At 44.9% G+C, this 23970-nt stretch overlaps 1 protein-coding gene across 2 annotated transcripts in view; it reads left to right on the forward strand.

Annotated features, from left to right (window-relative positions):
- LOC106587993 (tetraspanin-18B) overlaps positions 1–23884 on the forward strand; it is a 67897-nt gene extending 44013 nt beyond the window's left edge. For both annotated transcript variants that reach the window (XM_045708757.2, XM_045708758.2), the window contains exons 3-9: positions 6769–6864; positions 11384–11578; positions 12714–12788; positions 13183–13281; positions 16072–16251; positions 16725–16808; positions 18755–23884. In XM_045708757.2, the coding sequence (XP_045564713.1) occupies positions 6769–6864; positions 11384–11578; positions 12714–12788; positions 13183–13281; positions 16072–16251; positions 16725–16808; positions 18755–18805 (780 nt within the window). In that variant the 3' untranslated portion in view covers positions 18806–23884. The remainder of the gene's footprint in view (positions 1–6768; positions 6865–11383; positions 11579–12713; positions 12789–13182; positions 13282–16071; positions 16252–16724; positions 16809–18754) is intronic.
- The last annotated feature ends 86 nt before the right edge of the window (positions 23885–23970 follow it).

A 23970-nucleotide genomic window follows, 5' to 3' on the forward strand; every position in this document is an offset into this window, starting at 1 on the left:
TGTCACACTTTTCCTCCATCCCTAGCAAACACAGCTGATTTAAACAGATTGGTGTCACACTTTTCCTCCATCCCTAGCAAACACAGCTGATTTAAACTGATTGGTTTCTCACTTCCCCCCCCCATCCCTAGCAAACACAGCTGCTTTAAACTGATTGGTGTCGCACTTTTCCTCCATCCCTAGCAAACACAGCTGATTTAAACTGATTGGTGTCACACTTTCCCCCCCATCCCTAGCAAACACAGCTGATTTAAACTGATTGCATTAGAAACTGAAGATCATGATTAGGTGATTATTGGAGTCAGGTGTGTTAGCTGGGGACTGGGGCAAAAGTGTGACACCAATCAGGCCCCTCGAGGACTGGAGGTGCCCAGGCCTGGTTGTCTGAACCTGTCCCCTGGTTTTATCTTTAGTCCCCCATGTTCAAGACCTGCCCTAACCTGTCCTATCTAGTCTGAACCTGTCCCTTGGTCTTACTTTAGTCCCCCATGTTCAATACCTGCCCTAACCTGTCCTATCTAGTCTGAACCTGTCCCCTGGTTTTATCTTTAGTCCCCCATGTTCAAGACCTGCCCTAACCTGTCCTATCTAGTCTGAACCTGTCCCCTGGTCTCATCTTTAGCCCCCATGTTCAAGGCCTGCCCTAACCTGTCCTATCTGAGAGACACCATCCAACGCACCACTCTCATCAGCCATCTCATCAGAGAGCAGAGCTGAAACAGTTAGCTGTGGAGCCATCTCATCAGAGAGCAGAGCTGAAACAGTTAGCTGTGGAGCCATCTCATCAGAGAGCAGAGCTGAAACAGTTGGCTGTGGAGCCATCTCATCAGAGAGCAGAGCTGAAACAGTTAGCTGTGGAGCCATCTCATCAGAGAGCAGAGCTGAAACAGTTGGCTGTGGAGCCATCTCATCAGAGAGCAGAGCTGAAACAGTTAGCTGTGGAGCCATCTCATCAGAGAGCAGAGCTGAAACAGTTAGCTGTGGAGCCATCTCATCAGAGAGCAGAGCTGAAACAGTTAGCTGTGGAGCCATCTCATCAGAGAACAGAGCTGAAACAGTTAGCTGAGGAGCCATCTCATCAGAGAGCAGAGCTGAAACAGTTAGCTGTGGAGCCATCTCATCAGAGAGCAGAGCTGAAACAGTTAGCTGTGGAGCCATCTCATCAGAGAGCAGAGTTGAAACAGTTAGCTGTGGAGCCATCTCATCAGAGAGCAGAGCTGAAACAGTTAGCTGTGGAGCCATCTCATCAGAGAGCAGAGTTGAAACAGTTGGCTGTGGAGCCATCTCATCAGAGAACAGAGCTGAAACAGTTAGCTGAGGAGCCATCTCATCAGAGAACAGAGCTGAAACAGTTAGCTGTGGAGCCATCTCATCAGAGAACAGAGCTGAAACAGTTAGCTGAGGAGCCATCTCATCAGAGAGCCGAGCTGAAACAGTTGGCTGTGGAGCCATCTCATCAGAGAACAGAGCTGAAACAGTTAGCTGAGGAGCCATCTCATCAGAGAACAGAGCTGAAACAGTTAGCTGTGGAGCCATCTCATCAGAGAGCAGAGCTGAAACAGTTAGCTGTGGAGCCATCTCATCAGAGAGCAGAGCTGAAACAGTTAGCTGTGGAGCCATCTCATCAGAGAGCAGAGCTGAAACAGTTAGCTGAGGAGCCATCTCATCAGAGAGCAGAGCTGAAACAGTTAGCTGAGGAGCCATGTCATCAGAGAACAGAGCTGAAACAGTTAGCTGAGGAGCCATCTCATCAGAGAACAGAGCTGAAACAGTTAGCTGTGGAGCCATCTCATCAGAGAACAGAGCTGAAACAGTTAGCTGTGGAGCCATCTCATCAGAGAGCAGAGCTGAAACAGTTAGCTGTGGAGCCATCTCATCAGAGAACAGAGCTGAAACAGTTAGCTGAGGAGCCATCTCATCAGAGAGCAGAGCTGAAACAGTTAGCTGTGGAGCCATCTCATCAGAGAGCAGAGCTGAAACAGTTAGCTGAGGAGCCATCTCATCAGAGAGCAGAGCTGAAACAGTTAGCTGTGGAGCCATCTCATCAGAGAGCAGAGCTGAAACAGTTAGCTGAGGAGCCATCTCATCAGAGAACAGAGCTGAAACAGTTAGCTGAGGAGCTATGTAGGCAGTGAACAGTACACCGTTAACTTGAGGGAACGTAAAAAACCTCTGGATCATATCAGTCGGTGGCCAAAAATATGCCACGCATGACACTATATAAACTACACCATAAACTATAACCCAAATAAACTCTTGAGGATTTCCAGTATTTCCGTTGCATTCTTCTCCTAGTCTGGCGTAGGACACAGACGATTGGTTAACCGTCTTGTTATTATCATACTGCTCTCAAGGACTGAGAGAGAGAGGATCCTTTCATCAGACTAAAGATCGTGGAAGTAGTAGTGCACCATATAGGGAATAGGGCTCTGGTCTATAGTAGTACCACTATATAGGGAATAGGGCCCTGGTCTATAGTAGTACCACTATATAGGGAATAGGGCTCTGGTCTATAGTAGTACCACTATATAGGGAATAGGGCTCTGGTCTATAGTAGTACCACTATATAGGGAATAGGGCTCTGGTCTATAGTAGTACCACTATATAGGGAATAGCGCGCTGGTCTAAAGTAGTGCGCTAAACAGGGAATGGGGTGCCATTTGAGACTCATCCCCAGCCTCACAGAACACAGGACTGTAGAAAGACCATAGAGGCTCATACTAAATCAAATCAAATTTATTTATATAGCCCTTCGTACATCAGCTGATATCTCAAAGTGCTGTACAGAAACCCAGCCTAAAACCCCAAACAGCAAGCAAAGCATGTGAAAGAAGCACGGTGGCTAGGAAAAACTAGTTCTTCTGTAGAAGTGGCTTACTGCTGACACTGCAGGACTCTACATGCAGTATGATGTCTAGTGGCTTACTGCTGACACTGCAGGACTCTACATGCAGTATGATGTCTAGTGGCTTACTGCTGACACTGCAGGACTCTACATGCAGTATGATGTCTAGTGGCTTACTGCTGACACTGCAGGACTCTACATGCAGTATGATGTCTAGGCCCTCTGTTATGAATGTTACAGCTGGAGAGGTGTCTGTTTCAGTTAGTTTCTGAGCAGAAGATAGACTCTGAAGAGGTTTGGTGTGTGTTTCAGTTAGTTTCTGAGCAGAAGATAGACTCTGAAGAGGTTTGGTGTGTTTCAGTTAGTTTCTGAGCAGAAGATGGACTCTGAAGAGGTTTGGTGTGTTTCAGTTAGTTTCTGAGCAGAAGATAGACCCTGAAGAGGTTTGGTGTGTTTCAGTTAGTTTCTGAGCAGAAGATAGACTGAAGAGGTTTGGTGTGTTTCAGTTAGTTTCTGAGCAGAAGATAGACTCTGAAGAGGTTTGGTGTGTGTTTCAGTTAGTTTCTGAGCAGAAGATAGACTCTGAAGAGGTTTGGTGTGTTTCAGTTAGTTTCTGAGCAGAAGATAGACTGAAGAGGTTTGGTGTGTTTCAGTTAGTTTCTGAGCAGAAGATAGACCCTGAAGAGGTTTGGTGTGTTTCAGTTAGTTTCTGAGCAGAAGATAGACCCTGAAGAGGTTTTGTGTCAGTGATTGTGGCCTGTACTTACAGTATGAAGAACAGCCTCAGGATGATGAAACAGTACAGACACCTACTCACTCAGAGAGACCTAAACAGACCGTTCAGAACGGAGAAGTTATTAGTGAAAACACTGTGTGTGTGGAGGTTGGAAAGAGCCATTGGGGTGGCAGGTAGTCTAGTGGTTAGAGCGTTGGGCCAGTAACCAGCAGTTAGTCTAGTGGTTAGAGCGTTGGGACAGTAACCAGCAGGTAACCTAGTGGTTAGAGCGTTGGGCCAGTAACCAGCAGGTAGCCTAGTGGTTAGAGCATTGGGGCCAGTAACCAGCAGGTAGCCTAGTGGTTAGAGCGCTGGGCCAGTAACCAGCAGGTAGCCTAGTGGTTAGAGGAGGCAAGTAGCCTAGTGATTAGAGCATTGGACTAGTAACCGCAAGGTTGCAAGATCAAATCCCTGAGCTGACAAGGTGAAAATCTGTTGTTCTGCCCCTGAACAAGGCAGTTAACCCACTGTTCCTAGGCTGCCTTTGAAAATAAGAATGTGTTCTTAACTGACTTGCCTTGTTAAATAAAGGTAAAAAAATTACAAATAAAATAAGGAGTCTCTGGAGTGGTGAGCACAACAGAATCTATCAGGGCTTGTGACAGAAACACACACAAACCACACACTCTATAACATGGGTCTATTGAGCTCTACACCTGAGGGATGGCCAGTATTGTGCAACTGTAAACTGCTTTAGGGAACAGTGGGCTGCAGGATTATTGAATTATACTGGAACTGCTGCGCTCTGAGGAGAGAGGAGGAGGACAGAGAGGACAGAAGGAAAGGAGTAGAGAGAGGGGAGGAGAGTAGAGGAGAGAGGGGAGAGAGAGAGGGGGAGATAGTGAAGGGAATTATTTCTGGCCATCTTCTATTTGGCAGTGTGAAATCGTCCAGCTGCCCCTAGTCCTATTTTATACAGGAACCACAGCTGCAGAGTGGGACACTGGAGTTCTGTGCAATGTGTGTTTCTCCGTGTGTTGATATGTGTGTGCGTGTTTCTCTCTCCCTGTGTGTGTGTGTGTCTATAAACCCAAATTCCCCTTACACTTATGAAAAAAAGGCTTCACTTCATTACCCAAAACCCCCTTTAAAGGACATCAATTACCCAGAGTGCTCTACTCTACACTGCCCCGGCCAGTCATAGCAGAAGGGGGCTCCACCACACACACACACACACACACACACGCACACATACACCCACACACACACACACACACACACACACACACACACACACACACACACACACACACACACACACACACACACCTACACCTACACACACACACATATATACACACACACACACACACACACACACATACACACACACACACACACACACACACACACACACACACACACACACACACACACACACACACACACACACACACACACACACACACACACACACACACACACACCATTTAGTTAAATAGACTAAGACCAGCAACACAGGTCAGATAGTGTTCAGATGGGCAGTAAATACACATTTACTCAGCTGAGTGCCCACTGAGGGACTAACAATAGGGTGTATGTCTCAAATAGCACCCTATTCCCTATGTAGTACCCCATAGGGCTCATAGTGCACTATATAGGGAAAAAGCTGCCATTTGGGATGTACCCAGGGAGAATCGTGTTTCATTTATTGCTGGTGTGAACAGGGAGGTTAGCTGTGTCTGTGGTGTATGGAGAGATCAGACAGACAGCACACTGCCTATCTAAGGTCAGACAGACAGCACACTGCCTATCTAAGGTCAGACAGACAGCACACTGCCTATCTAAGGTCAGACAGACAGCACACTGCCTATCTAAGGTCAGACAGACAGCACACTGCCTATATAAGGTCAGACAGACAGCACACTGCCTATCTAAGGTCAGACAGACAGCACACTGCCTATCTAAGGTCAGACAGACAGCACACTGCCTATCTAAGGTCAGATAGACAGCACACTGCCTATCTAAGGTCAGACAGACAGCACACTGCCTATCTAAGGTCAGATAGACAGCACACTGCCTATCTAAATGACATCAGATAAACTGTGCACTGCCTATCTAAGTGATGAGATCAGACAGACAGCACACTGCCTATCTAAGTGATGAGATCAGACAGACAGCACACTGCCTATCTAAGTGATGAAACAAACCACATAAAACCTCATATCAGTAGTTGCTGGTGAATGTTTTACATTTAGAGAAATGTGTTTTTCAAATCTGGTCGCGGAGACGCACTTCTTGTGCCGTGCTGTTTTTGATTGGCGCTTGCAGACTTTCCCCCCCAGACCAACCAATTGACTGAACTAAAGAACAGACAGACTGGTTTGTGTTGTCTGAACAGTGTCACTGCTTGGTTCCTGCAGCATGTGAAGTGAGTCAGCTGTGGCAGGTGGCAGCAGGTGGCAAACACCATCATAGCTGGAAAAGACCGTTGCTCCTCATCACACCAGGAGCTCTGATTCTGATGGCCGGCTGCATGAAGTATAACACATCCTCCCACACATCCCCACATGACACAGAGTCACTCACCAGTCACTCAGGGACAGCCTGGCACTCACCAGTCACTCAGGGACAGCCTGGCAGTGACGAGTCACTCAGGGACAGCCTGGCAGTGACGAGTCACTCAGGGACAGCCTGGCAGTGACGAGTCACTCAGGGACAGCATGGCAGTGACGAGTCACTCAGGGACAGCCTGGCAGTGACGAGTCACTCAGGGACAGCCTGGCAGTGACGAGTCACTCAGGGACAGCATGGCTGTGACAGGTTCTCATAATCTCTTGGGGACTGACATCTCTCTGCGCTTAGCTTTTACTCTCTCTTGTCTATCCTTGTATCTCCTTGTTGTGGAAGAGAGGAGAGGACGTCTCTTCTCACCTCAGTCTCTAAGAGGATGATTTAACTTCTCTAGAGCCCAAAAACCCGTAGGTGAACTGCAGCTCAACCATCCTGGAGTCACGCTATGGCATAACCTTCGTTTTTTTTATGTTGTACAGCGCTCTATGCTTTTCAGTAATTAACAGGCCTCTCTCTCTCTGTGTGTGTGTGTGTGTGTGTGTGTGTGTGTGTGTGTGTGTGTGTGTGTGTGTGTGTGTGTGTGTGTGTGTGTGTGTGTGTGTGTGTGTGTGTGTGTGTGTGTGTGTTTCTGCAGGGGTCCGGGGAGGCCTCAGCACGGGGAACATTCATGGAGGGGGACTGTCTCAGCTGCATCAAGTACCTCATGTTCATCTTCAACTTCCTCCTTTTTGTGAGTATATGCTGCTAGCTTACACTCCCACTGTCTGGTGTCCTGATGTCCTGCTGTCTGATGTTCTGCTGTCTGATGTCCTGCTGTCTGATGTTCTGCTGTCTGATGTCCTGCTGTTTGATGTTCTGCTGTCTGATGTCCTGCTGTCTGATGTTCTGCTGTCTGATGTCCTGCTGTCTGATGTTCTGCTGTCTGATGTTCTGATGTCCTGCTGTCTGATGTCCTGCTGTCTGATGTTCTGCTGTCTGATGTCCTGCTGTCTGATGTTCTGATGTCCTGATGTCCTGCTGTCTGATGTTCTGCTGTCTGATGTCCTGCTGTCTGATGTTCTGCTGTCTGATGTCCTGCTGTCTGATGTCCTGCTGTCTGATGTCCTGCTGTCTGATGTTCTGCTGTCTGATGTCCTGCTGTCTGATGTTCTGATGTCCTGATGTCTGATGTTCTGCTGTCTGATGTCCTGATGTTCTGCTGACTGATGTTCTGCTGACTGATGTTCTGCTGTCTGATGTTCTGCTGTCTGGTGTCCTGATGTTCTGCTGTCTGATGTCCTGCTGTCTGATGTCCTGCTGTCTGATGTCCTGCTGTCTGATGTTCTGCTGTCTGATGTCCTGCTGTCTGAGGTTCTGATGTTCTGCTGTCTGATGTTCTGCTGTCTGATGTCCTGCTGTCTGATGTCCTGCTGTCTGATGTTCTGATGTCCTGCTGTCTGATGTTCTGCTGACTGATGTTCTGCTGTCTGATGTTCTGCTGTCTGATGTCCTGCTGTCTGATGTCCTGCTGTCTGATGTTCTGATGTCCTGCTGTCTGATGTTCTGCTGACTGATGTTCTGCTGACTGATGTCCTGCTGTCTGATGTTCTGATGTTCTGCTGTCTGATGTTCTGCTGTCTGATGTTCTGCTGTCTGGTGTCCTGATGTTCTGCTGACTGATGTCCTGCTGTCTGATATCCTGCTGTCTGATGTCCTGCTGTCTGATGTCCTGCTGTCTGATGTTCTGCTGTCTGATGTCCTGCTGTCTGATGTCCTGCTGTCTGATGTTCTGCTGTCTGATGTCCTGCTGTCTGATGTTCTGCTGTCTGATGTCCTGCTGTCTGATGTTCTGCTGTCTGATGTTCTGATGTCCTGCTGTCTGATGTCCTGCTGTCTGATGTTCTGCTGTCTGATGTCCTGCTGTCTGATGTCCTGCTGTCTGATGTTCTGCTGTCTGATGTCCTGCTGTCTGATGTTCTGCTGTCTGATGTCCTGCTGTCTGATGTCCTGCTGTCTGATGTTCTGATGTCCTGCTGTCTGATGTCCTGCTGTCTGATGTTCTGCTGTCTGATGTTCTGCTGTCTGATGTCCTGCTGTCTGATGTTCTGCTGTCTGATGTCCTGCTGTCTGATGTTCTGCTGTCTGATGTCCTGCTGTCTGATGTTCTGCTGTCTGATGTCCTGCTGTCTGATGTCCTGCTGTCTGATGTCCTGCTGTCTGATGTTCTGATGTTCTGCTGTCTGCTGTCCTGCTGTCTGATGTCCTGCTGTCTGATGTCCTGCTGTCTGATGTCCTGATGTCTGATGTTCTGCTGTCTGATGTCTGATGTCCTGCTGTCTGATGTCCTGCTGTCTGATGTCCTGCTGTCTGATGTTCTGATGTTCTGCTGTCTGCTGTTCTGCTGTCTGATGTTCTGCTGTCTGATGTTCTGCTGTCTGATGTTCTGATGTTCTGCTGTCTGATGTCCTGCTGTCTGATGTTCTGCTGTCTGATGTTCTGCTGTCTGATGTCCTGCTGTCTGATGTTCTGCTGTCTGATGTTCTGCTGTCTGATGTCCTGCTGTCTGATGTCCTGATGTCTGATGTTCTGCTGTCTGATGTTCTGCTGTCTGATGTCCTGATGTTCTGCTGTCTGATGTCCTGCTGTCTGATGTCCTGCTGTCTGATGTCCTGCTGTCTGATGTCCTGATGTTCTGCTGTCTGATGTTCTGCTGTCTGATGTTCTGCTGTCTGATGTCCTGCTGTCTGATGTTCTGCTGTCTGATGTTCTGCTGTCTGATGTCCTGATGTTCTGCTGTCTGATGTCCTGCTGTCTGATGTCCTGCTGTCTGATGTTCTGCTGTCTGATGTTCTGATGTTCTGCTGTCTGATGTTCTGCTGTCTGATGTCCTGCTGTCTGATGTCCTGCTGTCTGATGTTCTGCTGTCTGATGTTCTGATGTTCTGCTGTCTGATGTTCTGCTGTCTGATGTCCTGATGTCTGATGTCCTGCTGTCTGATGTCCTGCTGTCTGATGTTCTGCTGTCTGATGTTCTGCTGTCTGATGTTCTGCTGTCTGATGTTCTGATGTTCTGCTGTCTGATGTTCTGCTGTCTGATGTCCTGCTGTCTGATGTCCTGCTGTCTGATGTCCTGCTGTCTGATGTCCTGCTGTCTGATGTCTGATGTCCTGCTGTCTGATGTCCTGCTGTCTGATGTCTGATGTTCTGCTGTCTGATGTCCTGCTGTCTGATGTCCTGCTGTCTGATGTTCTGCTGTCTGATGTTCTGCTGTCTGATGTCCTGCTGTCTGATGTCCTGCTGTCTGATGTCCTGCTGTCTGATGTCCTGCTGTCTGATGTCTGATGTCCTGCTGTCTGATGTCCTGCTGTCTGATGTCTGATGTCCTGCTGTCTGATGTTCTGCTGTCTGATGTCTGATGTTCTGCTGTCTGATGTCCTGCTGTCTGATGTCCTGCTGTCTGATGTCCTGCTGTCTGATGTCTGATGTTCTGCTGTCTGATGTCTGATGTCCTGCTGTCTGATGTTCTGCTGTCTGATGTCCTGCTGTCTGATGTTCTGCTGTCTGATGTCCTGCTGTCTGATGTTCTGCTGTCTGATGTCCTGCTGTCTGATGTTCTGCTGTCTGATGTTCTGCTGTCTGATGTCCTGCTGTCTGATGTTCTGCTGTCTGATGTTCTGCTGTCTGATGTCCTGCTGTCTGATGTTCTGCTGTCTGATGTCCTGCTGTCTGATGTCCTGATGTTCTGCTGTCTGATGTTCTGCTGTCTGATGTCCTGCTGTCTGATGTTCTGCTGTCTGATGTTCTGCTGTCTGATGTCCTGCTGTCTGATGTTCTGCTGTCTGATGTTCTGCTGTCTGCTGTCTGATGTTCTGCTGTCTGATGTCCTGCTGTCTGATGTTCTGCTGTCTGATGTTCTGCTGTCTGATGTTCTGCTGTCTGATGTCCTGCTGTCTGATGTTCTGCTGTCTGATGTCCTGCTGTCTGATGTCCTGCTGTCTGATGTCCTGCTGTCTGATGTCCTGCTGTCTGATGTTCTGCTGTCTGATGTCCTGATGTCCTGCTGTCTGATGTCCTGCTGTCTGATGTCCTGCTGTCTGATGTCCTGCTGTCTGATGTCCTGATGTTCTGCTGTCTGATGTCCTGCTGTCTGATGTCCTGCTGTCTGATGTCCTGCTGTCTGATGTCCTGATGTCCTGCTGTCTGATGTTCTGCTGTCTGATGTTCTGCTGTCTGATGTCCTGATGTCCTGCTGTCTGATGTCCTGCTGTCTGATGTCCTGCTGTCTGATGTCCTGATGTCCTGCTGTCTGATGTTCTGCTGTCTGATGTCCTGATGTCCTGCTGTCTGATGTCCTGCTGTCTGATGTTCTGCTGTCTGATGTCCTGCTGTCTGATGTCCTGCTGTCTGATGTTCTGCTGTCTGATGTCCTGCTGTCTGATGTCCTGATGTTCTGCTGTCTGATGTTCTGCTGTCTGATGTTCTGCTGTCTGATGTTCTGCTGTCTGCTGTCTGATGTCCTGCTGTCTGATGTCCTGCTGTCTGATGTCCTGCTGTCTGATGTCCTGATGTCCTGCTGTCTGATGTTCTGCTGTCTGATGTCCTGCTGTCTGATGTCCTGCTGTCTGATGTTCTGCTGTCTCATGTCCTGCTGTCTGATGTTCTGATGTCCTGATGTCTGCTGTCTGCTGTCTGATGTCCTGCTGTCTGATGTTCTGCTGTCTGATGTTCTGCTGTCTGATGTCCTGCTGTCTGATGTTCTGATGTTCTGCTGTCTGATGTCCTGCTGTCTGATGTTCTGCTGTCTGATGTTCTGCTGTCTGATGTTCTGCTGTCTGATGTTCTGCTGTCTGATGTTCTGCTGTCTGATGTTCTGCTGTCTGATGTCCTGCTGTCTGATGCTGCACTGAACAAGAATAGAAACGCAACATGTAAAGTGTTGGTCCCATGTTTCATCAGCTAAAATAAAAAAATCCCAGAAATGTTCCATACGCACAAAAAGCTTATTTCTCTCCAATTTTGTGCACAAATTTGTTTACATCCCTGTTACTGAGCATTTCTCCTTTGCCAAGATAATCCATCCACCCGATTATGCTTGAGTGACAAGCATCATCAACTTGGGCACAGGATATGTCGGTATAGCCTCTCCCAGTTAAATTAGACATCTACTTCCTACTATACTTCCTACTTCCTGGCTGTACTCTGTTCTGATTGGCTGCCTGTGTGTCTCTCCTATTCTGATTGGCTCCCTCTCTCTCTGTGTGTGTGGTCCAGTTAGGAGGCTCCTTCCTGCTTGGTGTGGGTGTGTGGGTACTGGTGGACCCTATGGGCTTCAGGGAGATCGTAGCAGCCAACCCTCTGCTCTTCACTGGGGTCTACATCATCCTGGCCATGGGGGCAATGCTCTTCCTCCTCGGCTTCCTGGGCTGCTGCGGAGCCATCCGGGAGAACAAGTGTCTGCTGCTCTTTGTAAGTTCAGAGTGTTATAATAGTGCTATAAACATTCCTGGGCTGCTGCTCTTTGTAAGTTCAGAGTGTTATAATGGTGCTATAAACATTCCTGGGCTGCTGCTCTTCCAGAGTGTTATAATAGTGCTATAAACATTCCTGGGCTGATGCTCTTTGTAAGTTCAGAGTGTTATAATAGTGCTATAAACATTCCTGGGCTGCTGCTCTTTGTAAGTTCAGAGTGTTATAATAGTGCTATAAACATTCCTGGGCTGCTGCTCTTTGTAAGTTCAGAGTGTTATAATGGTGCTATAAACATTCCTGGGCTGCTGCTCTTCCAGAGTGTTATAATAGTGCTATAAACATTCCTGGGCTGATGCTCTTTGTAAGTTCAGAGTGTTATAATGGTGCTATAAACATTCCTGGGCTGCTGCTCTTCCAGAGTGTTATAATAGTGCTATAAACATTCCTGGGCTGATGCTCTTTGTAAGTTCAGAGTGTTATAATAGTGCTATAAACATTCCTGGGCTGCTGCTCTTTGTAAGTGAACTACTCTACATTATGATTGGTTAGCGCTGTTGGTTTGTCAGCATGTCAAATGACATAAAGCAGTGCAGGTAATTGGATATCGCTGATAAGCTGTGTGAAAACCAATCAGGTGACAGCTATTTCCCTTCTGACCCTTCATCCCGTCTACACTAATCATTATGGTTGCCTATATAGATGGCTCAGGTGGTAACTTGGAGCCCCGTGCTGGAAAACACTGGGCTATTCAGGTAGTACAACGATATAAGGAATAGTGCCACCTAGTGGACTAAATGATGATGTGTTAATTATTGGTCACTGAAACAGAAGAGACCTTTGACTTATATTTTATTTATTATTTATTTTACCTTTATTTAGCTAGGCAAGTCAGTTAAGAACAAATTCTTCTTTTCAATGACGGCCAAGGAACAGTGGGTTAATTGCCTTGTTCAGGGGAAGAAAGACAGATTTGTACCTTGTCAGCTCGGGGATTCGATCTCTCTGTCTGTATATTGAGTTTTATTCATGAGGTTCCATATGTTAGCATCCATTATTTTATTTTAAAAATCTAATGTGTTTAGTGAATGAAGTCAATGTTCTGATTGTCCCTCTTCTCTCTCCCTCTCCTCAGTTCTTCATGCTCATCCTGGTCATCTTCCTGGCAGAGTTAGCAGCAGCCATCTTGGCCTTCATATTCCGGGAGCATGTGAGTGCTTCCCTGTTTCTGTCTCTGATTGGAATCAGGTAACTTTATTAGGACGTTACGTCCCATATTAGGACAGGGTGGACCTACCCTATCAGACATCAGTCCCAGATATGACCATGAGGGACGCCTGTTATGGGGTTGTCAAACAAACCTGCCATGGGAGAATCTTTACTGAAAGTGCTTCGAGGAATCAACTAGAACAGGGAAACAGTATCGTGGCATTGCTACAGTAATGGGCTTGTCCAAGCAAACAAACTCACCGTAAAGCACCTGGTAACGATTCTCAATTAGATTCGGGCCAAAGGTATCAAGACAATTAAGAGGTTGCCGTGGTTTTAAAAGGACATCTGAAGTATTCGGTAGAATCCTAAAGGCACGTTTCTTTATCGTGCAGCTCACCAGAGAGAAGTTTACCAGAGATCTGAAGAGACACTACCAGGGACACAACAACACCGACGTCTTCACCTCCACCTGGAACGCCCTCATGACCACCGTAAGACTCCTGTCAGGGTCCACGGCTCCAGAGACAGTCCACTCTGTCCGTTATTACTATCAGCCTCTCTCTGTCTGTATAGAACATCACTATACAGTACTGATCTACCATGTCTCTCTGTCTGTATAGAACAGTACTGATCTACCATGTCTCTCTGTCTGTATAGAACATCACTATACAGTACTGATCTACCATGTCTCTCTGTCTGTATAGAACAGTACTGATCTACCATGTCTCTCTGTCTGTATAGAACATCACTATACAGTACTGATCTACCATGTCTCTCTGTCTGTATAGAACATCACTATACAGTACTGATCTACCATGTCTCTCTGTCTGTATAGAACATCACTATACAGTACTGATCTACCATGTCTCTGTCTGTATAGAACAGTACTGATCTACCATGTCTCTCTGTCTGTCTGTATAGAACATCACTATACAGTACTGATCTACCATGTCTCTGTCTGTCTGTATAGAACATCACTATACAGTACTGATCTACCATGTCTCTGTCTGTCTGTATAGAACATCACTATACAGTACTGATCTACCATGTCTCTCTGTCTGTATAGAACATCACTATACAGTACTGATCTACCATGTCTCTCTGTCTGTATAGAACATCACTATACAGTACTGATATACCATGTCTCTGTCTGTCTGTATAGAACATCACTATACAGTGCTAATCTACCATGTCTCTCTGTCTGTATAGAACATCACTATACAGTACTGATCTACCATGTCTCTCTGTCTGTCTGTATAGAACATCACTATACAGTACTGATCTACCATGTCTCTCTGTCTGTATAGAACATCACTATACAGTACTGATCTACCATGTCTCTGTCTGTATAGAACATCACTATACAGTACTGATCTACCATGTCTCTGTCTGTATAGAACAGTACTGATCTACCATGTCTCTCTGTCTGTCTGTATAGAACATCACTATACAGTACTGATCTACCATGTCTCTGTCTGTCTGTATAGAACATCACTATACAGTACTGATCTACCATGTCTCTGTCTGTCTGTATAGAACATCACTATACAGTACTGATCTACCATGTCTCTCTGTCTGTATAGAACATCACTATACAGTGCTAATCTACCATGTCTCTCTGTCTGTATAGAACATCACTATACAGTACTGATATACCATGTCTCTGTCTGTCTGTATAGAACATCACTATACAGTGCTAATCTACCATGTCTCTCTGTCTGTATAGAACATCACTATACAGTACTGATCTACCATGTCTCTCTGTCTGTATAGAACATCACTATACAGTACTGATCTACCATGTCTCTCTGTCTGTCTGTATAGAACATCACTATACAGTACTGATCTACCATGTCTCTCTGTCTGTATAGAACATCACTATACAGTACTGATCTACCATGTCTCTGTCTGTATAGAACATCACTATACAGTACTGATCTACCATGTCTCTCTGTCTGTCTGTATAGAACAGTACTGATCTACCATGTCTCTGTCTGTATAGAACAGTACTGATCTACCATGTCTCTGTCTGTCTGTATAGAACATCACTATACAGTACTGATCTACCATGTCTCTCTGTCTGTATAGAACAGTACTGATCTACCATGTCTCTGTCTGTCTGTATAGAACATCACTATACAGTACTGATCTACCATGTCTCTCTGTCTGTATAGAACAGTACTGATCTACCATGTCTCTGTCTGTCTGTATAGAACAGTACTGATCTACCATGTCTCTGTCTGTATAGAACAGTACTGATCTACCATGTCTCTGTCTGTCTGTATAGAACAGTACTGATCTACTATGTCTCTGTCTGTATAGAACAGTACTGATCTACCATGTCTCTGTCTGTCTGTATAGAACATCACTATACAGTACTGATCTACCATGTCTCTGTCTGTCTGTATAGAACATCACTATACAGTACTGATCTACCATGTCTCTGTCTGTCTGTATAGAACATCACTATACAGTACTGATCTACCATGTCTCTCTGTCTGTATAGAACAGTACTGATCTACCATGTCTCTGTCTGTCTGTATAGAACAGTACTGATCTACCATGTCTCTCTGTCTGTATAGAACAGTACTGATCTACCATGTCTCTGTCTGTATAGAACAGTACTGATCTACCATGTCTCTGTCTGTCTGTATAGAACAGTACTGATCTACCATGTCTCTGTCTGTCTGTATAGAACAGTACTGATCTACCGTGTCTCTGTCTGTATAGAACAGTACTGATCTACCATGTCTCTGTCTGTCTGTATAGAACAGTACTGATCTACCATGTCTCTCTGTCTGTATAGAACAGTACTGATCTACCATCTCTGTCTGTCTTTATAGAACAGTACTGATCTACCATGTCTCTGTCTCTATAGAACAGTACTGATCTACCATGTCTCTGTCTGTATAGAACAGTACTGATCTACCATGTCTCTGTCTGTATAGAACAGTACTGATCTACCATGTCTCTGTCTGTATAGAACAGTACTGATCTACCATGTCTCTCTGTCTGTATAGAACAGTACTGATCTACCATGTCTCTGTCTGTATAGAACAGTACTGATCTACCATGTCTCTGTCTGTCTGTATAGAACAGTACTGATCTACCATGTCTTTCTGTCTGTATAGAACAGTACTGATCTACCATGTCTCTGTCTGTCTGTATAGAACAGTACTGATCTACCATGTCTCTCTGTCTGTATAGAACAGTACTGATCTACCATGTCTCTGTCTGTCTGTATAGAACAGTACTGATCTACCATGTCTCTGTCTGTATAGTTTGACTGCTGTGGGGTGAACAGCCCGGAGGACTTTGAGGAAAGCCTGTTCAGGCTCCTCAGCCCAGACAAGATGGTTCCTGGGATGTGTTGCCAGGGCAACGGTCACCCTGGCGATGCGGTGGATGACCTCAGCAGGGACGAGTGTCAGAAGGGAAGCATGGAGCTCCGCTACAACAAGGTAACAAGAAACCTGTGTGTGTGTGTGTGTGTGTGTGTGTGTGTGTGTGTGTGTGTGTGTGTGTGTGTGTGTGTGTGTGTGTGTGTGTGTGTGTGTGTGTGTGTGTGTGTGTGTGTCTGTGGGATTTCTGTTTGTTATGTTCACAATGACTCAGAAGTGTTAGTTTTCCAATGTGGTTAACATGAAATGTGACGCCAGCAGGACCTGCTATTCACTATATTACAGTTGTCTTGGAACCAAGTCTTGCATGCTTTGGCCAGCTCCTCAATATTACAGTACTCTTTAATGTATACCGTTCTATATACTGTTTCTCTAATGCCCATGTTTCTCTCTGTCTCCCTCCCTCTCTCTCTGTCTGTCTGTCTCCCTCTCTGTCTCCCTCTCTGTCTGTCTGTCTCTGTCTCTCTCTCTCTCTCTCTCTCTCTCTCTCTCTCTCTCTCTCTCTCTCTCTCTCTCTCTCTCTCTCTCTCCAGGGTTGTTACTCAGCGGTGGTGGACTATTTTGAGACGTATATCTACATGGCAGGAGCTCTGGCCATTGTTGTCTTGACGATTGAAGTACGTTCTCAAGGGTTTCTCCTGGTCTTGTAGAGCAGGTCCATCTTTAGTTCTTTAGTTTTTTCTCTCCAGGATTATTGTTAGTTAGATTGCCAGGCATTTCCTAGTAATAAGACCCACCAGTGGTGTCCACAATGTGCTGTACATTTACTGCAAGAAGTGTGGAATGAGGCCATCTAGTGGGCAGAACTGTAATGACCTAACAGTCAATGTTACTTTAGACCAGGATAGCCCAACCCTCTTCCTGGAGCTCTACCGTCCTGTAGGTTTTCAGTCCAACCCTCTTCCTGGAGATCTACCGTCCTGTAGGTTTTCAGCCCAACCCTCTTCCTGGAGATCTACCGTCCTGTAGGTTTTCAGTCCAACCCTCTTCCTGGAGATCTACTGTCCTGTAGGTTTTCAGTCCAACCCTCTTCCTGGAGATCTACTGTCCTGTAGGTTTTCAGTCCAACCCTCTTCCTGGAGATCTACCGTCCTGTAGGTTTTCAGTCCGACCCTCTTCCTGGGCAGAGCTGCCCAACCCTCTTCCTGGAGATCTACTGTCCTGTAGGTTTTCAGTCCAACCCTCTTCCTGGAGATCTACTGTCCTGTAGGTTTTCAGTCCAACCCTCTTCCTGGAGATCTACCGTCCTGTAGGTTTTCAGTCCAACCCTCTTCCTGGAGATCTACTGTCCTGTAGGTTTTCAGTCCAACCCTCTTCCTGGAGATCTACCGTCCTGTGGGTTTTCAGTCCAACCCTCTTCCTGGAGATCTACCGTCCTGTAGGTTTTCAGTCCAACCCTCTTCCTGGAGATCTACTGTCCTGTAGGTTTTCAGTCCAACCCTCTTCCTGGAGATCTACTGTCCTGTAGGTTTTCAGTCCAACCCTCTTCCTGGAGATCTACTGTCCTGTAGGTTTTTAGTCCAACCCTCTTCCTGGAGATCTACCGTCCTGTAGGTTTTCAGTCCAAACCTCTTCCTGGAGATCTACTGTCCTGTAGGTTTTCAGTCCAACCCTCTTCCTGGAGATCTACTGTCCTGTAGGTTTTCAGTCCAACCCTCTTCTTGGAGATCTACTGTCCTGTAGGTTTTCAGTCCAACCCTCTTCCTGGAGATCTACTGTCCTGTAGGTTTTCAGTCCAAACCTCTTCCTGGAGATCTACCGTCCTGTGGGTTTTCAGTCCAACCCTCTTCCTGGAGATCTACCGTCCTGTGGGTTTTCAGTCCAACCCTCTTCCTGGAGATCTACCGTCCTGTAGGTTTTCAGTCCAACCCTCTTCCTGGAGATCTACTGTCCTGTAGGTTTTCAGTCCAACCCTCTTCCTGGAGATCTACTGTCCTGTAGGTTTTCAGTCCAACCCTCTTCCTGGAGATCTACTGTCCTGTAGGTTTTTAGTCCAACCCTCTTCCTGGAGATCTACCGTCCTGTAGGTTTTCAGTCCAAACCTCTTCCTGGAGATCTACTGTCCTGTAGGTTTTCAGTCCAACCCTCTTCCTGGAGATCTACTGTCCTGTAGGTTTTCAGTCCAACCCTCTTCCTGGAGATCTACCGTCCTGTGGGTTTTCAGTCCAACCCTCTTCCTGGAGATCTACTGTCCTGTAGGTTTTCAGTCCAACCCTCTTCCTGGAGATCTACCGTCCTGTAGGTTTTCAGTCCAACCCTGAACTTAGTAGAATCAGGTGTGTTAAATTAGGGTTGGACTGAAAACCCACAGGACAGTAGATCTCCAGGAAGAGGGTTGGACTGAAAACCCACAGAACAGTAGATGTCCAGGAAGAGGGTTGGGCTGCCTTGCTATAGAACATAGAGTATTGGCCTACTTTCCCCGCTATACTGTGGATTCAATCCCTCTAACTTTTTGTTTGAGTACATCAGTAAGTAATCTAGCTACAATGTTTGCCAATAGTGACAAAACATTTCAGTGATCCTCCTAACCCTTCCTAAACTGTCTCCCTTGTTCTCTCAGCTGTTTGCCATGGTGTTTGCCATGTGTCTGTTCAGAGGAATCGACCAGTAACCCTGACAACACACACAACCCCAGGAAGACACTCAACAAAGGGACACAGACTGACGAAGGAGAAGAGAGCCGAAAGATACCCACCTGTAGATTATAAATCAGATGTTAGGAGAACAGAGCCGAAAGATACCCACCTGTAGATTATAAATCAGATGTTAGGAGAACAGAGCCGAAAGATACCCACCTGTAGATTATAAATCAGATGTTAGGAGAACAGAGCCGAAAGATACCCACCTGTAGATTATAAATCAGATGTTAGGAGAACAGAGCCGAAAGATACCCACCTGTAGATTATAAATCAGATGTTAGGAGAATAGAGCCTGTAGATTATAAATCAGATGTTAGGAGAAGAGAGACTAGATTATAAATCAGATGTTAGGAAAATAGAGACTGTAGATTATAAATCAGATGTTAGGAGAAGAGAGACTGTAGATTATAAATCAGATAATAGGAGAATAGAGCCTGTAGATTATAAATCAGATAATAGGAGAATAGAGACTGTAGATTATAAATCAGATGTTAGGAGAATAGAGCCTGTAGATTATAAATCAGATGTTAGGAGAATAGAGCTTGTAGATTATAAATCAGATGTTAGGAGACTGTAGATTATAAATCAGATGTTAGGAGAAGAGAGACTAGATTATAAATCAGATGTTAGGAGAATAGAGCCTGTAGATTATAAATCAGATGTTAGTAGAATAGAGACTGTAGATTATAAATCAGATGTTAGGAGAAGAGAGACTAGATTATAAATCAGATGTTAGTAGAATAGAGTTTGTAGATTATAAATCAGATGTTAGTAGAATAGAGACTGTAGATTATAAATCAGATGTTAGGAGAATAGAGACTGTAGATTATAAATCAGATGTTAGGAGAATAGAGCTTGTAGATTATAAATCAGATGTTAGGAGACTGTAGATTATAAATCAGATGTTAGGAGAATAGAGCTTGTAGATTATACATCAGATGTTAGGAGAATAGAGCCTGTAGATTATAAATCAGATGTTAGGAGAATAGAGCCTGTAGATTATAAATCAGATGTTAGGAGAATAGAGCCTGTAGATTATAAATCAGATGTTAGGAGAATAGAGCTTGTAGATTATAAATCAGATGTTAGGAGAATAGAGCCTGTAGATTATAAATCAGATGATAGAGACTAGATTATAAATCAGATGATAGGAGAACAGAGACTGTAGATTATAAATCAGATGTTAGGAGAATAGAGCCTGTAGATTATAAATCAGATGTTAGGAGAAGAGAGACTAGATTATAAATCAGATGATAGGAGAATAGAGCTTGTAGATTATAAATCAGATGTTAGGAGAATAGAGCCTGTAGATTATAAATCAGATGTTAGGAGAATAGAGCCTGTAGATTATAAATCAGATGTTAGGAGAAGAGAGACTAGATTATAAATCAGATGATAGGAGAACAGAGACTAGATTATAAATCAGATGTTAGGAGAATAGAGCCTGTAGATTATAAATCAGATGTTAGGAGAATAGTGACTTGTACTTCACAGCTGGACCTCTGAGGTGCTGTTCAGACGAGGACATTGTAGACCAGGGCTGGGGGGGTCAATTCTATTTCAAATCAGGAGGTAAAGCCAAAATTCCAATTCCAATGTTCCACATTGAAAAGTAGAAAACAGGAGAATTGGAATTTCAGTTGTACTTCCTGAATTGACTGATTTGAAATGAATTTGAGCCCAACCCCACTATAGACACAGAGCATGAAGAGAAACCAGGAGTTACTGTACCAGGACAGAAACATGTCCATGTCCTCTGCACTGTTACATTAGTGCAGCATTGTCTGAACAGGATTTTCTGTACCAGGACAGAAACATGTCCTCTGCACTGTTACATTAGTGCAGCACTGTCTGAACAGGAGTTACTGTACCAGGACAGAAACATGTCCTCTGCACTGTTACATTAGTGCAGCATTGTCTGAACAGGAGTTACTGTACCAGGACAGAAACATGTCCTCTGCACTGTTACATTAGTGCAGCATTGTCTGAACAGGATTTACTGTACCAGGACAGAAACATGTCCTCTGCACTGTTACATTAGTGCAGCACTGTCTGAACAGGATTTACTGTACCAGGACAGAAACATGTCCTCTGCACTGTTACATTAGTGCAGCACTGTCTGAACAGGAGTTACTGTACCAGGACAGAAACATGTCCTCTGCACTGTTACATTAGTGCAGCATTGTCTGAACAGGAGTTACTGTACCAGGACAGAAACATGTCCTCTGCACTGTTACATTAGTGCAGCATTGTCTGAACAGGATTTACTGTACCAGGACAGAAACATGTCCTCTGCACTGTTACATTAGTGCAGCACTGTCTGAACAGGATTGAAATGTATAGCTTTGTCTCTAGCCTGAGTGCCAGTCTGTTTGTACTATCATGCCAACTCCCTGTCACTCATTGTCACAATGAGCAATGGACTGGTAAGAACACAAACAGATCTGGGATCAGGCTGTAGAAGGAGACAACAGATCTACCACTATATAGGGAATAGGGCTCTGGTCTATAGTAGTACCACTATATAGGGAATAGGGCTCTGGTCTAAAGTAGTGCACTATATAGGGAATAGGGCTCTGGTCTATAGTAGTACCACTATATAGGGAATAGGGCTCTGGTCTAAAGTAGTGCACTATATAGGGAATAGGGCTCTGGTCTATAGTAGTACCACTATATAGGGAATAGGGCTCTGGTCTATAGTAGTACCACTATATAGGGAATATGACTCTGGTCTATAGTAGTACCACTATATAGGGAATAGGGCTCTGGTCTATAGTAGTACCACTATATAGGGAATAGGACTCTGGTCTATAGTAGTACCACTATATAGGGAATAGGGCTCTGGTCTATAGTAGTACCACTATATAGCGAGAAGTGTGTGAATTGTGCATCCCAGAAGCCTCAACAGAGCAATGCTCTTTAACGTGTGTGTGTGTGTGTGTGTGTGTGTGTGTGTGTGTGTGTGTGTGTGTGTGTGTGTGTGTGTGTGTGTGTGTGTGTGTGTGTGTGTGTGTGTGTGTGTGCGCGTGTGTGTGCGTGTGTGTGTGTGCATGCTGGTGTCCGTGAGTGTGCGTTATCTTGGTGAGTGTGCGTTATCTTGGTGAGTGTGCGTTATCTTGGTGAGTGTGTGTGTGTGTGTGTGTGTGTGTGTGTGCGTTATCTTGGTGAGTGTGCGTTATCTTGGTGAGTGTGCGTTATCTTTGTGTGTGTGTGTGTGTGTGTGTGTGTGTGTGTGTGTGTGTGTGTGTGTGTGTGTGTGTGTGTGTGTGTGTGTGCGTTATCTTGGTGAGTGTGCGTTATCTTGGTGAGAGTGCGTTATCTTGGTGAGTGTGCGTTATCTTGGTGAGTGTGCGTTATCTTGGTGAGTGTGTGTGTGTGTGTGTGTGTGTGCGTTATCTTGGTGAGTGTGCGTTATCTTGGTGAGAGTGCGTTATCTTGGTGAGTGTGCGTTATCTTGGTGAGTGTGCGTTATCTTGGTGAGTGTGCGTTATCTTGGTGAGTGTGCGTTATCTTGGTGAGTGTGCGTTATCTTGGTGAGTGTGCGTTATCTTGGTGAGTGTGCGTTATCTTGGTGAGTGTGCGTTATCTTGGTGAGTGTGCGTTATCTTGGTGAGAGTGCGTTATCTTGGTGAGTGTGCGTTATCTTGGTGAGTGTGCGTTATCTTGGTGAGAGTGCGTTATCTTGGTGAGTGTGCGTTATCTTGGTGAGTGTGCGTTATCTTGGTGAGTGTGTCATTATCTAGTAATATATTCATTCCAACACTGGTTATTGATTGTTGTGTTTTCTCTGATGTGGATTAGTATTAATATTATCTCTAGTATTAATATTATCTCTAGTATTAGTATTAATTACTGTGTTGTGTGTTAGACTTACAGCCTGAAGTATCTGTACGTGTCCCTGATATTAACATGGATTCTGGGAAGTGATGGCCACCAGTGTGTCAGTGTTCTTCAGAGAGGAGTCATAAAGTATCATGTGACATATTCCTATTGTAGTAAATCTAGGTTTTTCTACTAGTGTTTAACATCGCTCCGTTGTTGATGTGTTGCTGAATGTGATTATTACAGATTCAAACTATCTTTTATTTCAATGCGATTGACATTTTCTAGACAAAGGGGTGATTTGAGATCACTTCCCTCTTTTTATCGTTTGTTTACAGATGAACTGCTAGCATATAGTATACAGTCATTCAGTATGTAGTATTCAGTATGTTAGTATCTGAACACAGCCAAGGACTTGTTTAACTACTACAGATGAACTACTAGCATATAGTATACAGTCATTCAGTATATAGTATTCAATATGTTAGTATCTGAACACAGCCAAGGACTTGTTTAACTACTACAGATGAACTACTAGCATATAGTATACAGTCATTCAGTATGTAGTATTCAGTATGTTAGTATCTGAACACAGCCAAGGACTTGTTTAACTACTACAGATGAACTACTAGCATATAGTATACAGTCATTCAGTATATAGTATTCAATATGTTAGTATCTGAACACAGCCAAGGACTTGTTTAACTACTACAGATGAACTACTAGCATATAGTATACAGTCATTCAGTATGTAGTATTCAGTATGTTAGTATCTGAACACAGCCAAGGACTTGTTTAACTACTACAGATGATACCGTACAGTAAAACACAAGCATGTCTTTGTTTAGAAAAGGTCAGGAAGTAAGAATCAATGAATGACTTCCTCAATAGTTAATTGCTGCATCACATAGTAGTTTCTGATAGGACTGTTCGCTGTGTTTTTTGTTGTTTTTCTTGAGTTTTCAGAGGTGTGTAGTTGATTTTCAAATTGTCAAAGTTTTTTGTACGATTGTTAATCGACCAGTTACGTCTAACAGGACAGGTCTCTTCAGCAATATGAACGATTTTCATTTGTGACGGTTCTGCCCTTTCTCAGTTTTACTATTGATGGATTGAAAGGTATGTAACTGCCCCCAACAAAACGAACATCCATTTTAGTTTTTATCGCTGGCCTAACTTTGTGTGTTGTGCAGTTGTATTGTTTAACCATTAAAACACAGATGGCCTCATCCTCTCGTCCTGTTTTATACTGATGCTGAAATGTGTATTTTATTCTACTGACACGTTTACTTTATGGTCCTATTTTCTTCTCTTG

Source organism: Salmo salar, chromosome 26 (genome assembly GCF_965601325.2).
Source record: "Salmo salar chromosome 26, fSalSal1, whole genome shotgun sequence".
NCBI classification, from domain to species: Eukaryota; Metazoa; Chordata; class Actinopteri; order Salmoniformes; family Salmonidae; genus Salmo; species Salmo salar.